Source organism: Xenopus tropicalis, chromosome 3 (genome assembly GCF_000004195.4).
Source record: "Xenopus tropicalis strain Nigerian chromosome 3, UCB_Xtro_10.0, whole genome shotgun sequence".
Classification (NCBI taxonomy): Eukaryota; Metazoa; Chordata; class Amphibia; order Anura; family Pipidae; genus Xenopus; species Xenopus tropicalis.
This window is the reverse complement of record NC_030679.2, coordinates 47443504-47459500: the sequence shown is the minus strand read 5'-3', so window position 1 is coordinate 47459500 and position 15997 is coordinate 47443504. Positions and strand designations below refer to the sequence as shown.

Here is a 15997-nt window from a genome sequence, read left to right as displayed (position 1 = left end):
AAGGTCCATGAAAGTAATTATCATTTTTCTGCCTAGGAAAAACAAAGCAGGAATCTTCAAGACCCAGGTAGCAACTTTTCTTTTTCTCATATTTGATTACTTTCTTTTAATTTAAACGAGAGTTCATTTTGAATTAATTACCATAGAAGTGTTTACATGTAGTAGATATTCTTTTCTTCCAGCATAGGCTCTTAATTCCTGATGAAGATAGCTCTTTAAGTCTATAGTGCCATACCGTTCAACGTTGTACAAGTAGTGGATCTATAATGTGCCTACATTATTTTCAAGGGCTGAATATAATAAAATGATGCTAACATACAAAGGAGTCTATGAAGACCTTAAAGAGGCTGAGGCCTCATATGACCCTTGGGCCTCTAATGGCATAGTCCAGCTATATGTAAGGATATATATATATATATATATATGTAGGATATGTAAATATCCCCAGGTCCCGAGCATTCTGGATAACAGGTCCCATACCTGTATTTCATATATCTCAGTTTTACAGAGCCTGATTCTTTCTAAAGGAACTTTGATTTGTGAATAATCACAACAGTGTGTTTATTGTGTACATGTATTTTAATAAAGTACATGTATGGGATCCATTATCCAGAAACCTCCAAATTACAGAAAGGCCATCTCCCATCAACTCAATTTTAATCAAATAATTCACATTTTTAATAGTGATTTCATTTTCTCTGTAATAATAAATCTTGTACTTGATCCCAACTAAGATATAATTAATCCTTTTTGGAGGCAAAACAGTATTGGGTTTATTTAAAGGAGTACTAAACCCTAAATAGAATATATCTAGAAATGCCAATTTTAATATACTGAACTTATTGCACCAGCCTAAAGGTTCAGCATCTATGTATTGGTAATAATTCAGTTTTTCAAAATTGTCACCATACCGGAATCTGTTAGAAGAGTTACTCTCATGCTCAGTGTTCTCTGAGCAGCTGGTGGGAAGCTGAGCTTAGGAGTCGTCACAAATTACCAAGCAGAAAATTAGGTATGTTTGTCATATAGGGTAATGCTACAGGGTTGATTATTAATTTTGGATGCTAATTGCATTGGTTTCAGAGCTGCAATGAACTAATAATCTGTATTATTGACTAATCATACCTCTATTGTTACATTTATATTGTAAATATATACAGTATATTGTGCGTCGATCCCTAAACTCAGTAAGTAACAAACCAGTGAACGTTAAAAATACATAAATATATGAAATCTGAAAATATCATTTAACAAAAAAAACACAGCTTGGTATAGGCCGATATAACATTATGAATTTCTTTAATTATGCGATCTTTAAAGGACCATTTTGTATCTGTATTTTTTTAACTTTTCTAATGAAAATATTAAAAGCTGAAAATATATTTATTTTCCATTTGCTTTATTTGTCAAAATAATCTGTAAAGGTAATATTACAGCCTGCAGTTTTAGCTTGTAGCCTTTCATTACTATTGCAAGGCAAGACTTTTCAAGATCATTAATAAATCTCAGAGATATTAATATGAATAGCTAAGAAAATGTTGACTTTAATATTGTTAACACTAATTTTAAAGCAATTTAATGCTCATTGCTGCCTATTCAGCAGAAAGCAAGGTATAGACATCTCCTACTGCTGCCTTCAAAACAAAAAATAATAAACTAAAATAATATAATATTTCCTTTTCCATCAGGATTGGATTTGGATAATATCGCAAAATTTCAAGATAGCAATGACAACAAAAGAGAAATTAAGGGGGAAAGTATTAACACTTGGGGGAAGATTTATTAAAATGTGAATTTAGAGCTTAATACATAAAAACTCACCCATGTTTTATTCATTCCTATGGGATTTTTAGAAGCATATTTATTGATCAGTGAAAGTTAGAACTCACCATTTGATAAATACGTGTCTAAAAATCCCTCAGGAAAGAATAGAATATGGATGAGTTTTTATCTATTAAACTCTAGACTCACATTTTGATAAATCTGCCCCTTGCTTTATGTCTAGCATCTAGTCTTCTGTTTAAAAGCAATTGTGTGATTGGTTACCACACCTGGATTTTGGAAAGGCCTAGGGCAGCAGGATTACAAGACTTCAAAAAAAATTATTACATCTTTTTGTTCCTGTGGGTTACTATTACTGGACCAATCTTTGCACTTGATGCTTAAATTGCCTGCTTAGAGGACCTTCTGACTAAAAGTATGAGGGGGTTAATTTACAGCTGCAATTGCAGGTGTGGTCACACAGAAAGGGAGTTGCATCCAAAGACTCTTTGTACTTTTGTACCGGTGTGCTTGTTGCCAGTGCATCCACCCCTCCTCCTGTTTCTATTTGTACGCAAGTGCTCCTACTGATGCTGGGGAACTCTGAAACTACAGCTACTTTAAAGTAGCAGTAGCTCTAATGTTTCCCAAAGCAGCTGCCATATTAGGAACAGTATACTTATGCCTGAAGAATAATGCCAAAAATAATATTAATAATAATAATCTCAAAAAAGTATGCAATTGCACATTCTGATTTTGCCACATCGGCACAGCAAATAAACAGGAGCAGGGGTCTACCTATAGAACCTGTAACTTTTGAGGGGACTCTGTGGGTAACTAAAGAATACACAATATATATGTTTGTGAAAAATATCTCATTGCCACAGTTGGGGGGGGGAAGTAAAATATCTAGTTTTGCCACTGTATAGGAGAAAAGCTCAAGCAACATGAAAGGTAATCAGATTGTGTGCTTATCACAGGGAAAAAGTAAGCTAATGTTTTACTATTATACTCATTTATTGCTACTGCAATAAATGCATATTCCATAAAAGTACAGTACATCCCTGCTTGCGTACATTTATTGTAGAATTGCGTTTGAGGGTAACCAAGTGCATGGACAATTAGAATAAAGTAAAAAATTACAACAAATATAGCCCATAGCTATTTCCCTCGTAGCATTTGACTCACTTGTTACATTGACAGTACAACCCACTCATAGAAACCTGTCCCAAACTGGCATATTGAAAACAGGTGGAGTGACCCTTTGAAGGTAATATGTATATGTTGAATGCTTTTGGATGCCCAGTGTGTACCCTTATTGGCTTTCTATCACTCTAACCCTAACTGAATGTTTTAGTTACGTACATACAAACAGCCCAGTTGCCTCTGATCACAATATTTTGATTTATTCTAGACAAATTCAATGAGTAGAAAAGTAGCCACAAACACTAATATATATAATCAGAAGCAACACAGTGGCTTGATTTCTTTTATATGCAACATGCTAAAAGCAAATTTATTGGTAACATTCTATTAATTATTCATCATTTGCTGTTATATCGATATCCTTGGCATAAGCATGTTTGTTTGGTTATGAGGACTTTTTTTTACCAACCCATGTAATCAACAATATTTCCAGTCCTGGACACTAAAAGGAATGAGATAATGAAGGAGCCATGCTTTCTTTGTGATATACTATACAACTCTGTTCATTATATGTCAAATTTTCTGTTAGATTTTGGCTGGGGGGCTGGTAATCCCCAAGGAGCTGTTTATGCTTCTGGGCACTGGGACTAAGACTATTACAAAGAATGAAATGTAAATTATATATGACTTGGTTGGTAGAAATGTGCTGCAGAAGGAAAACTGCAATTTCTCCTGGAAAATCCCTGGAGATATGTCTTGCTGAAATGTGTGGTACTTGCTAAGTCATTTAGGATTTACTCATATTGTTTCAGTGTCCCAGCACACATCTTACACTGGATGTATAACTGCAGTGGTAGTTTATCTGCTTGTATTTTGTGTGGCGATTTGCACATATTGGGTTACATTTTTCAAGTTAATCAATCACTTCTTAAGAGCAAGCAATTGAGGATTTACTATACTGTGGTATGGTGACAAAAAGGTCCCCGGTTTCCTGGGGAAAAGTGATTGACAACAGGTATGTTGGGCCACGGATTCTCAGACATTTTTACTGAAGTGAGACCAGCAGTGTTTTGGGGCATAGAAACACTTTGTTTCTCTGCAGTTTTTTAAATTGTTGATCCGGGGCTGGTCTTACGGGGAATCCGCAAGAGCAGGGTAGGTGGATTCCCAAATCCATAGGCCAGGTTTTCAGGAGGCCCTAGGCCTATTTGTAGTACACCTGAAGCTGTGCAGGGGGGCTGATGAGCCTGTGTGTGTGTGTGAGAGAGAGACACGCTGCTGGATTTGCTCAGCTTCAGGAGAAAGAGAAGCATTTATTTTTGTGTTAGCGAGGAGGCTTGATATTTCTGTTCCAATTCTTGTTTTATACCCCCTGCGAGGGGAAACTTCTGCAACCGCTGAAAAATAAACGCGGGCAGGAAGCCCTTACACCGGTCTTGGTGTGTGCAGTTGCCTCATTTGCAGCCTACCAGCGAGTGAACCCCCACAATACCCAATATTGTTTGTTATTTTTATAATTATTACCCCAAAAGTCTTCATTTATTTTGTTTTATTTTTTATTTATTTCCTGTTTTATATAAGGGCTGACACATTTCTGTAGTGATTTACAGAGATTATACATCATTCACATCAGTCCCCACCCAGAACAGCTAGACCCTATCACATTCACACACACTATGATCAGTTTTATCAGGAGCCAATTAACCTGCCTGCATATTTTTGGAGTATGGTAGAAAACAGAAGTACCTTGAGGCAGCCCACACAGACATGGAGAGAACATACAAGTTCCTTGCAGATAGTGCTCTGTTTGGGATCAAACATGAGGGCGCTCAAGGCTGTCTAGCTTAATCAAAGAGTCAACTGGGAGTCCCACACACTTGGACCTATGGTTGTTTGTTGAGCTCAGCTTAAATACCGGGCTCTGGAAATGGCAGAGGTCCAATTTAATTCATTATAAGCAGTTAGTGAAACTAGGTATGACAGAAGCTCTGTAAAGCTACAGGTGCAGCTCTGGGATCACTTGGGTACGGCTGCTAAAGTTACTCTACCGACCAATTATACCTAATAAATGGTTCACAAAGCCTTTACAGAGATACATTTTTACTGTTACAGGACCCATCCTGGGACTGAGGCACTGTGCCTCACAACAGAGCAGGAACACTCAGAAAGTGCAGGATTCAAATGGTAAGTAGCATGAATATGTACTTGCAAACAGGGCAATCTTTATGCTACTTTTTATTTGGCTAAAAGCAGGGGAATGATGCTTACTTTTAGGAATTTACGAGTAGGGTAACCTCAATGAAAAAACTTTGTAAAACGTAGTATCATGTACTGCATCCCCTAAGGTATGAATTTAGTTATTAAACATGTAATTAGAGATGCACAAGTATTCTTCTGTTTAAATAATCCCTACCAGCTCAATATCAGCCATCTCACTGTATCTAACATAGTGAAATTTTTTGCAGCTTGTTGATATAATAAGAAAAGGGAGCAGGCTTGTACACGGGCAGACAGGATCCTTAAATTAAATAGGTTGCTGTTCCTTCAGAGGTAGGGAAAGGCTTTATTGATTAGTTTTACTTTAAGGATTCATCTGTAGACTACATTTGTCAGTATTCTTTTACTCTTAATAGCATTTTTAGTGTGCTAGGACTTGTATGGTCCATTTTCCCTAAAAAGCGGTACTCATCCAGTTTCAAGTAAAGTAAATTTATATGTTGTATTTCTTTTCTTTTGTTCCCAGGATTCCTTTTGTAGAAAAATGATGTGGATTCAGCTTCTGTTGCCATTAGTATTCATGGTGACAGGTGAGATATCTGCCCACCTCTAACACTAAATATATATTTTATTCCTTAAGTCACTTGCTGGCCATTTCCACTGCTATTAAAATTGCATTTGTTGTGTGTATTTTTTAAGTCATTTTTAGATTCTGCAAAGTACCATATCTAAGCAAATCCTATTTTCATAAGCAGCCATTACTCTCGCACCATTAATTTAGCTTGTGATTGGTCAGCTGTTAGGACAACAACCTAGTAATACACACACAGTGATATTATGCCTAAAACACACATTTTTTTCCCAGTTTCTTCTCAGAATACAGCTCCTGAGTTTGCATCAAATATGACTTCTGCCTTCATACCAGAAGATACTCCTTTGGGTGAGTGTTTAACAAAGCTATATTAATTAACACAATATTAATTTGTTTTTATAAAATTCCCTCTGCTCTGAGATCTGTGAGTGAAGAGGGGGGCAACTGTAATTGTTTTTGTTTCTGTTGCCACTTGCCCCCGTACAGCTTTCATAACCATGCACATATATTAGTATATCCTGTTACACAGTTGGACTCTCAGTGATGTCATTATATAGACTGGTTAATTGCCATGTTGTATTTTTTTCCATTAGGTAAGTGTGTCTTCTGGATTGTGGCAAGAGATGCAGATAATGATCCTTTGACATATAGTATGGAAGGACAAGACTCCTATTATTTTAATGTCAATCTGATGACTGGGGAGGTGCAGTTAGCACTTCCCTTAGATTATGAGGTAGGCTTTCAGTACTTAGTACAACTTCTAAGAAAAATATTATCCCAGATTTTACAATGTACCAGTTCATGGCACTGTACCTTTAGGTTGTCAGCTATTGGCTTTCAGTGAAGCTTCAGTCCTAACTATTGGGAATGTTCTGGGGCTCCAAAGTGATGCACAAAGTGCCTTCACCTGCAATCTCTAGTTAACACAATGTTTGTATATGATTTATAGGGAATATACCTGCATTGCAGGTACTGTCCACATGAAACATTTTATTTACAAATTAATCCAAATATTTATACCTTATTTATCATATGTTCCCTACTATCTTGTGCAAGCTCCCTAATAGAAATATAGATAGATCTCTCTTGAATGAAATACCTTTACAAATAATAAATTTAAACTTGGAAGACCTCCACAATGAAAGTAAGAGTACTTAATTATTATTTGGACTTGATTAAACCTAATAAAATAGGAAGTATATTTCTAAAGGTATGGGAATCTTGGGTCACTGATAATCCTAAACAGGGTAGATGTGTCACATTATTTTATTCATCCTTAATTTTGTGTCGGACGATAAGTTTATTTGCCCCAATTAAAGGAGACCTGTTTTCCAGCCATAAAAAACAGTAAAATAAAAGCCCTTTTCAAATTAAACATGAAACCCAAATTATTTTTTAATTTAAACATCCATACCTGTTATACAGTCATTTAAAAATATCATCTGCCAATCATATATTGCCTGCCCTGCCTCTTTGTCCTGGGCACAGCAATTACTTTCATTTTCATTTCTGCACTTCCTAGATGTCACTACAGTCTTCACATGCCTTTTCTCTGACTGTTATATTCACAAAAGTCGTAAAGTTGTAAGTGCAGGTATAAATGATCTAACATACATATTTTATTTTTTAAGAGCAAAAACAAACTCAACACTATGATCAAGGTGCAAGATGAAATCAATAGGCCAGTAAGTATGTCATACAAGATCCTATTCCTGGTTTCTTTATTTGCATCTGCAAATTTTTTTTTTTGGGCTGTGGAAATTAGTTTTGTCTTTGCAATAAATGTTTTTTACCTTGGCTTTTTCCCCCATAGGTTATCAGACAATTTCCAGTTATAGTAGAGGATCGCAATGATAATGATCCGGTGTTCTTAGGTATTCCTTATGAAGCCAGTATCCGGGAGGTATGTTCACACATAGTGCCAGTCCCATCTGTTTTCTATGAAACTTCTTTTTTTTATTCTGTTTTCTTTTTTCTTTATTAACATAAAGAAAGGGAGAAAAAAAACAATATAGGGGCAGTGTATATCTTTTTCCAACATGCGTTCAATGAATAGGGCTTGTGCTGAACTTATTTTCTGCCCATTAGTTTAATCACAATAAATCCATGTTTTTTTGTTATTTTCTGGAAAAACAAGCAAGAGAAAGACAGGGAGAAAAAGAGGGGGGGGGGGGGTGAGGCTAAGGTAGCAGTTATGGGTGTACAGGATTAATAGTTATGGCGTTAAATTTCTGTGGGCACCCTCTTGCTAGATAAGTCAGTCTGGCTGGGAAGAAAATCATCCACCAATTTTCGCAACTGCAAATAGCACAGTCTAGAGCAGGGGTGTCAAACTCAATCACATAAGGGGGCCAAAATCTAAAACACAGGCTAAGTCGCGGGCCAAATTTTTTATTAATATACTTAGTAAGATACTATGGGGTATATTTATCACAATGTGTAAAAAGTGGAGTAAGACATTACTGGTGATGTTGCTTATGGCAGCCAATCAGATGCTTTGCTACTGTTGAAATCTGATTACTGATTGGTTGCCTTGGGCAACATTACTGGTAATCCTTCACTCCACTTTTTACACAGCATGATAAATATACCCCTTAGTCTTAGTTACTATGTGAGGAAAATGGAAATTGATCAGGCTTGATGGTCAGGGCCACATAAAACAGCCAGGTGGGCCAGATTCGGCCGCGGGCCTTGTGTTTGACATATATGGTCTAGAGTAAGAACGGAGTTACAAGTTTCCAGTCAGTCCTAGCAGACACAGTTCTGGAGAGCGAATATTTGGGAAGGCAAGCTTCTCATTAAGAAACAGTAGCACACCCCACTCACCCTATCCCTCCAATCCTATCCCACTTACCCTATCACCCTTTCTACTCAGTCAACCACAGCCCGCTAGAAATGAGAAATAATCGCGAAAACAAAAGGAAAAAAGAAGCACAAAGTCAATATGTTATCAGTGTTGAAGACTTTATTGTATAAAAGTTAGAAAAGCTGTCTAAATGTTTGACAAATAAGTTGATTGTTCTATTTCTTCAATTATAAAAATCAATAAAAACTTTAAAATTAAAAAAAAGAAAGAAACGGTAACACTTCACCCCAGAATCTCTGTATCACTGGACAGGACCATAAAACATGAAACAGTGCCTACTTCGCTTCTGCACTTGGGACATTGGACACATTTTTATAGATAGATTTTGGCCAGGCGGTAGGGGGTTAAGTATTCTCTATTTAAAAATTTTATCTGAATATATATATCCCTCATCAGACCCCTCTCATCATCAAGCGCAGGGATATCACAGCCATTTGATCTTGGTTTTCTGTAAAGGGGAAGAGTCTGAGGGAGACAGTATCATGTAAAACCAAGAAAGGGTTTTGTCAGGTCCTGTCTGTGGAGACAGGACTTCAGGGTTGTTTGAGCTACCCTAAAAGGCCTTGCAGGAAATTGGATATTGAAGGCATGGCATAGCTGCAGGAATCTATAAAGCATGTTAGAGGGGGATGCACCTCTTGTCACAGTAGGTCATATGTTGGGCCAGCTTCTGTGATTTCTGGAAGGCCCAAACTACTGTAGCCATGGAGGGTGTAGTGGCATAGAAAGAGAAGATTAGACATGGCCTCATATGAACCTAATGTAGCAGCCTCTAGGACCACTGCAGGATTATTAATGTTGGGGTCCTCCAGAGGAAGGTGCCTGCAATACATTGATATTCAGACGTGAAAGGTCTCCTGCCCACAAAAATCCCCTAATTATTTTATCCACTCCACTAAACCATTGCACTCAGGGAGTAATAGGGGAATTGTGTAGGGCGGATAAGAACTTGGGGAGAAAAATAATTTTTGAAAATATGGATTCTGCCAGGGAGGGAGAAAGGCAGGTCTTGCCATATGGAAACAAGCTTGTACCACTGGATTTATGTTTAATTGTTCATATCTATTTAGGTCCTTATGTACACTAATACCAGGGTATTGAATGAGGTCACAACTTGTAGTTGTGCTATGTGGTCAGGAGTTTCTGGGGGTAGGGGGTCTATAGAGAATATAATCGACTTAGAGTGGTTTTGTGAGGCTTAGTTAGGATCAAGTACAAGGTACTGTTTTACTATTACCACAATACAAACCCCTCTTGTCACCATTTTTGTGACTGTTTTGTTAGCAGAAGTCCAATATGTATGGGTATTATCTGTTCACTTGTGATCTAATTATCTACTTCTCAAGGACCATACACTGAGTAGCTTCAGTTTTCTCTGTGTTGCCCTGTTTATCAAAAGACAAAAACCATAGATGTTTTGATTAAACAGGCAAAAATATGTTTAGCACAAGCCCTATTCATTGCAGTTATTCTAAATATTGGAGTATACTGGCCCTTTAATAACAACAATAAAACATGATTTCATCTGTCATTTAAATAAATAGATAGATAGATAGATAGATAGATAGATAGATAGATAGATAGAACATTAACCATAATTATTATATCTAAAGTTTACTTCTATTACTGCATCCTCAATAGCAGCAGATTGTAAGATTTTCATAAGTGTACCAGGACTCCACTTGATGCACCCTAGCACAATTACCTGTAGATTACAATGGATATAGAGACAGATATAGAAACATAGATCAATAAATAGAGAGAGAGAGAGATAAATAGGTAATGGATAGACAGAGAAGCAAACAGATTGAAGAACAGAATTGCTACAAATATACACGCATGATTCTCTCAAATTCATTTGTGATCAGGAATTATTCACAGTATGTTCCTTGACAGGATCAGCCATTGGGCTCCATTGTTTTTAGTGTCAGTGCAGTAGATTTTGATGATGATGGAAGAGTTCCAGTGACATATTCCATTGATGAGGTAAGATAATGAGTAGTAAAACGTTTGACTAAGATGTACTATGTACTATGACCAGGCAATTTATTGTATTTGCATAAACAAACTTAATTTGAAATTACTGGTTCTTAAACTTCAGACAGGTATTACCGTAATATTAACTTTGAGACAGGTATATTCTAGGAATGTGTTCAATTGATCTTAATTATTTATGACCTTTTGTTTTTGGAACCATTTGCTTTTCTATTCTTCCTCTCTAAAACCTGAAATGTAGTATGTAGGCTTAATTTTTTTCTATAATACTTTTATCACTGATCTTTCTATTGAAACCTCTACTATTTTTCTTCCTGTCTGGCATTCTAAACAAGCCACTTTGCTAGGATTAGTGAAACCCTAGTAACCAGATTATATTAAAATGATGATGTGATACAGTGAAGCCCTAGATCAGTTTGGGGGCCATAAAAATGATTTGGAGGGCCACACCCTACCCACGGGCCCCCAGTTGGACTGGGATATCAGTGCTGCAATGGTATTTTATAATGCAAGATTGGTGACACACATCATTCTACACTGCAGAAAATTAGTATAGGAGTAATAAATGTCCCCCTTGAGCATTCATTTTGGTTCCATAGGCAGGAATCAAGTTTAGGCCCAAATAATTTAGTTGGCGGGTGGTCAAGGGGTAATACACATCTTTGTTGCAAATAAGTCAATGGTTTATACTGAGTGTTTTAAATAAGAAACTGAAACTTACTTAATGCCAGTCAATAGTACAGGTTTTGATTGTACCAGTGAATATGCTATATATATTATGAACATGCATAACAAAAAAACACATCCACCATTTTAAGACCATTTTTTTACCAATATGTATCATATTTATATCTCTACAGATTATACCAAATGATCTACAGTCAAACAATCTCTTCTACATTTTGCTAAATGGAAGCATTATACTGAATGACACCTTAAACTACAATGAGAAAAGCATCTTCTACCAGATGACTATTAATGCAACGGTAATAGTTTTAGTTAATAATAATTTTTTTTTTTAAATTCTTTATATACCATTTTGTAAATATGGGGAGGGGATACAGAAGGAAAGAAGGGAGGGGTAGGGAGGGGAACATTACAAATGTTAGTCTTACATTGTTTTACAATTTTATTTTCAGGCAAGCTGTCATCAAGTCATTTCTACATTTCTCAGTAAATATTCAGTAGTTAATAATAATTTTATCACATGAACACATCTACCATAGACTCCATTATAAGCAAATAATTCTAATTAAAAAAAATGATTTCCTTTTTCTCTGTAATAATAAAACAGTTATGCAGAATGCTCAGGACCTGTTTTTTTCTGCAATTTGGATCCCCATAATTTGTTACCTAAAAAACTTTTAAACAATAAATAAACCCAATATGATTGTTTTGCCACCAGTGAGGATTCATTATATATTAGTTGGAATCAAGTACAAGATACTGCTTTTAAAAATTACTAAAATTATTTGATTAAAATGGAGTCTATAAAAGATGGCCTACCCGTAATTCTGAGCTTTCTGGAAAACAAGTTTCCAGATAAGGGATCTATGCCTATACCTGTATCTTCATTAGTGCAATAGTAAACGCCTCCCTTTTTATTAAAATGCATATTTCTGTCATATGGATCATTTATCTAAAGGCTGATTTTTAAAAGGCATCCACTACTCAGTTCTTTAAATTCACCCTTTGTCCCCTTGATTCATTTTGCCCAAAAATATCTCTCCTGACAGCAGGACTTTAAATGGGACCTGTCACCCTAAGAAAAAACAAATAGAAAAATTATTTTCTATTGTGTTTGTTAAGCAAAATAAACTTCTCTTACACTATATAAGTAATATAAATCTTGTTTCCTTCAGTCCTGGAATTACACAATCACAGCAAATAGGCAGGTGCCATTTTGTGGACACTGTTATTAAGGCAAGCTTTGTATCAGTCCAAAATCATGTGTATGTGCCAGAATGGGGGACCAGATGCCCAGGCCCATGCACTGGCTACACAATTAGATGGTTAGGAGGGAGGGGGAAAGTGAGAGCTGAATTGAAAGTTAAAGTACTTGTCTGCCCCACTTCTATGCCTAAGGCATAGAACCCATGTGAATTCAGGATACATTTTCCATTGTTGTGTATGTGTATGAGGGTCACATTTTGCATCTACATTGCTTTTTCCCTTCTTTTTTAAATGGGATAACATCTACTATGCTTTTTTATATACAATACTTTTATGTTTTAGATTATGTTTTGTTTTATTTCTTTTTACACAGGACAAAGGAGGGCTATTTCACAATCATTTCATGTATCGCAGCACTCTTGCCTATGTGTCATTGAAAGTGATTGACTTGCCAGATTTGGACCCACAGTTTATTAATGCGCCTTATTCAGTTTCTATTGAGGAGAATATAGCACTGGTATGTAAATAGAAGTCTTGCTATAAAGCTTGTAAGGATTCTAGTAGATGGGTAGGGGGAGTATTTTTAAAACCCACTTCCCTCCAGTACAGTCCTTTGTGTGGTATGTTATTTATTGGTGAATGCAATAAGAGCAGCAGACCTATAAGTGAGAAATGGTTCATACATACATTGCTTGATTCATTTATGCAGGATGACTGCTTATGTCTAACTAATTCAATATACTCCTAAATAATACATCATTAAACAACTGAAAACGTAATAATTTAGTAATAATTAGTAAATGGATTTTAACCATTTTATGCCCATTTTCAGTTTTACTCAAATGATGGCTTTAGGTTTGCTATCTTAGCTGCTGAAGCTTAAGAACCATAATACCGGTGCAGTCTGCAGCATGCTGTTGCGATGTTGATAAATAACATTGGAGGCTGGATGTGTTGTTTTAACAGGTGATGTAGCAATGCCAGACCATGGCCAATCCATGTTCAATAATGAAAAAGACTGTGGTTTATGATATACTTTGACATATCTGACAATAAATGGTGTTGAGCGTGAGGTTTGGGTTTTTAGTTTTGAAGTAACTCAATCATCCCTTTAAAAGAGATAGAAAAAATGGAAACATAATTGAAGCAGAAGCAATTTTACCAGGCTTTTTGTTTTTGGGGGAAATAACCAATGGAAAGAACTTTTATTACAAGGCTGTGCCTTTTGCCATTCATTTTGTTTCTCATTCCAGGGTACTACAATCTTCAGAGTTACTGCCATTGATGGGGACAGAGGAATTAATGATGAAATCCAGTATTCAATTCAAGGTATGTTCCCTGCCATTAATTACTAGTTATTTGCTTTTTAAAGTCACATGATGCCATTCCTCTAGCTTAGATATCACGTGATAAAGGCTCTGAAATATACTTTTTACAATAGATGCTTTAACATGTTCTCCAGAAGTATTCATTTAATTTTTGTTCAAACAATATGTACAATTTGTACATTAATCTATCTTTAAATTTCACTAGAGAATAACTATCAGAGATTAATAGTAAAGTATTAATATTAGATGCAATAATAATCAGAAATATAGAGCACAGGCTAAGAAAATAGAGGGCTATTAGAATCATATTGACAACAATTTTCAGTAATTAAATTATTGTCAATGACTATTTGAAATATGGCTTTCCTTGCAGATTCTTCAAGACATGGATTATTTGATATAAACAGTAAAAGTGGAGAAATCTTTGTAACTGCAAAAATTGATAGGGAAGCTTTGGTGCAGGATGGCGAACAGGTTCTACTGACTGTAATGGTAATTCTCACACTGATGTAATGTAATTAGATTTACACTGTTTACTAATGCATACTGGTCTTCTGTTTTAAAGAAATCTAATTGGTTGCTATTTACCCCAGAATATTGGGGAAAAATTACTTTATCCCTCTTCCCCTGTAAAACGAACAATCCTCTAATGACCAGTCAACACCTGAGTTGTTAAAACAATTAACCAGCGATTGGGTCATCCACTGTTAATGCTGTCCATTCCCAGAGTGATGATGGTGGGGCTGATTATTTTGACAATTTTATTTTATTTTTTACAATTTTTTCTGCAGTTGTTTCTGGTGTTTACCAAAAGTTTTATACACATACACACAATAGGACTAATTTTACATGTGTTACCATGCAAGTGCCTTAGCAGTTGCAAACTTCAAATTTAGCGCTTCCTCAGTTACTGTCTATATAAGTATGACTTTTGTGTCAGGCATTCATTAAAATTCAAGTCAACACATTTTGAGTGCACCTTGAACGCACCTATACTTAATCTTTTATCTTCTCAAATCATTTTTCTCCCACAATCTGTTGACTCTTAACTTTGTAAAGAGTCTTGCAAACAAGCCAGCTAACAAGCATTAAACTGTATATGTATAGCACCTAAAGTGCGTACATATTTTGAGGATAAACTGAATGTTTGTATGACCATTAATTTAATCTTAAAAATAAGTAATTTGGTTTTGTATTGTTTTTCAATAACAATTTCTAATTTGTGCTATGTAGAGTGCAAAACCTCAAAGAATCATTGGTTAACCATAATACAGGTATCGGACCCCTTATCCAGAAACCCATTATCCAGAAAGCTCCGAATTACGGAAAGCCTGTCTCCCATAGACTCCATTTTAATCACATAATTCAGAATTTTAAAACTGATTTTCTTTTCCTCTGTAGTAATAAAACAGTACCTTGTAATTGATCCCAACTAAGATATAAATAATCCTTATTGGATGCAAAACAATCCTATTGGGGTTAATTAATGTTTTATTGATTTTTTAGCAGACTTAAGGTATGGAGATCCAAATTACAGAAAGACCCCTTATCCGGAATACCCTTGGTCCCGAGCATTCTGGATAATGGGTCCTATACCTGTACCAGGAGAATCATGACAAGGAAATGAAAAGAAATATTTACTTTTATATAGCAATTTGAAATTGTTCAAAGTGTATTTAACTTAGACCTGTTTCTTCATAGGCTCAAGAGAAGAACCTAAATGTAAATGCTGAGAAAGCCACCAGTACCACTACTGTCACTGTTCGTGTCCTAGATATAAATGACAATAAGCCTAATTTCTATAACTGTGAAATAGATGATTGTGATTTCAGTGCTGCCCCTACTTTGAGCTTTTTGGGAGAAATAGAAGAGCATTCCTCTATCCGTGTGCCAGTAGCAAAGTTAAAAATCACTGGCCATGACCCAGATAAGGTAAGTTGTCTGAAGAAGTGTCATTTTTAAAGAAAAACTATACCCTCAGAATGAATACTTTATATTATGTTAAGTGACCTATTAAAGAATCTCACCAAACTGGAATATATATATATATATATCAGTAAATATTGTCCTTTAACATCTTTTCCCTTGATCCACCATTTAGTGATGGGCTGTGTGCTCCCTCAGAGATCACCTAACAGGAAATAATGCAGCTCTAACTGTAACAGGAAGTAGTATAGAAGCAAACGGCAGAACTCTGTC

At 35.8% G+C, this 15997-nt stretch overlaps 1 protein-coding gene across 2 annotated transcripts in view; it reads left to right on the top strand.

The window, feature by feature from the left end:
- cdhr2 (cadherin related family member 2) overlaps positions 1–15997 on the top strand; it is a 43653-nt gene continuing 27656 nt past the window's right edge. Inside the window, exons 1-13 of one of the 2 annotated variants that reach the window (XM_031898846.1) lie at positions 1–67; positions 5020–5091; positions 5651–5714; positions 5990–6064; positions 6310–6449; positions 7348–7401; positions 7530–7619; positions 10479–10568; positions 11438–11563; positions 12844–12987; positions 13724–13799; positions 14172–14290; positions 15500–15730. In XM_031898846.1, the coding sequence (XP_031754706.1) occupies positions 5089–5091; positions 5651–5714; positions 5990–6064; positions 6310–6449; positions 7348–7401; positions 7530–7619; positions 10479–10568; positions 11438–11563; positions 12844–12987; positions 13724–13799; positions 14172–14290; positions 15500–15730 (1212 nt within the window). In that variant the 5' untranslated portion in view covers positions 1–67; positions 5020–5088. The remainder of the gene's footprint in view (positions 68–5019; positions 5092–5650; positions 5715–5989; positions 6065–6309; positions 6450–7347; positions 7402–7529; positions 7620–10478; positions 10569–11437; positions 11564–12843; positions 12988–13723; positions 13800–14171; positions 14291–15499; positions 15731–15997) is intronic. The other variant, XM_012959833.3, reaches the window with a different exon arrangement.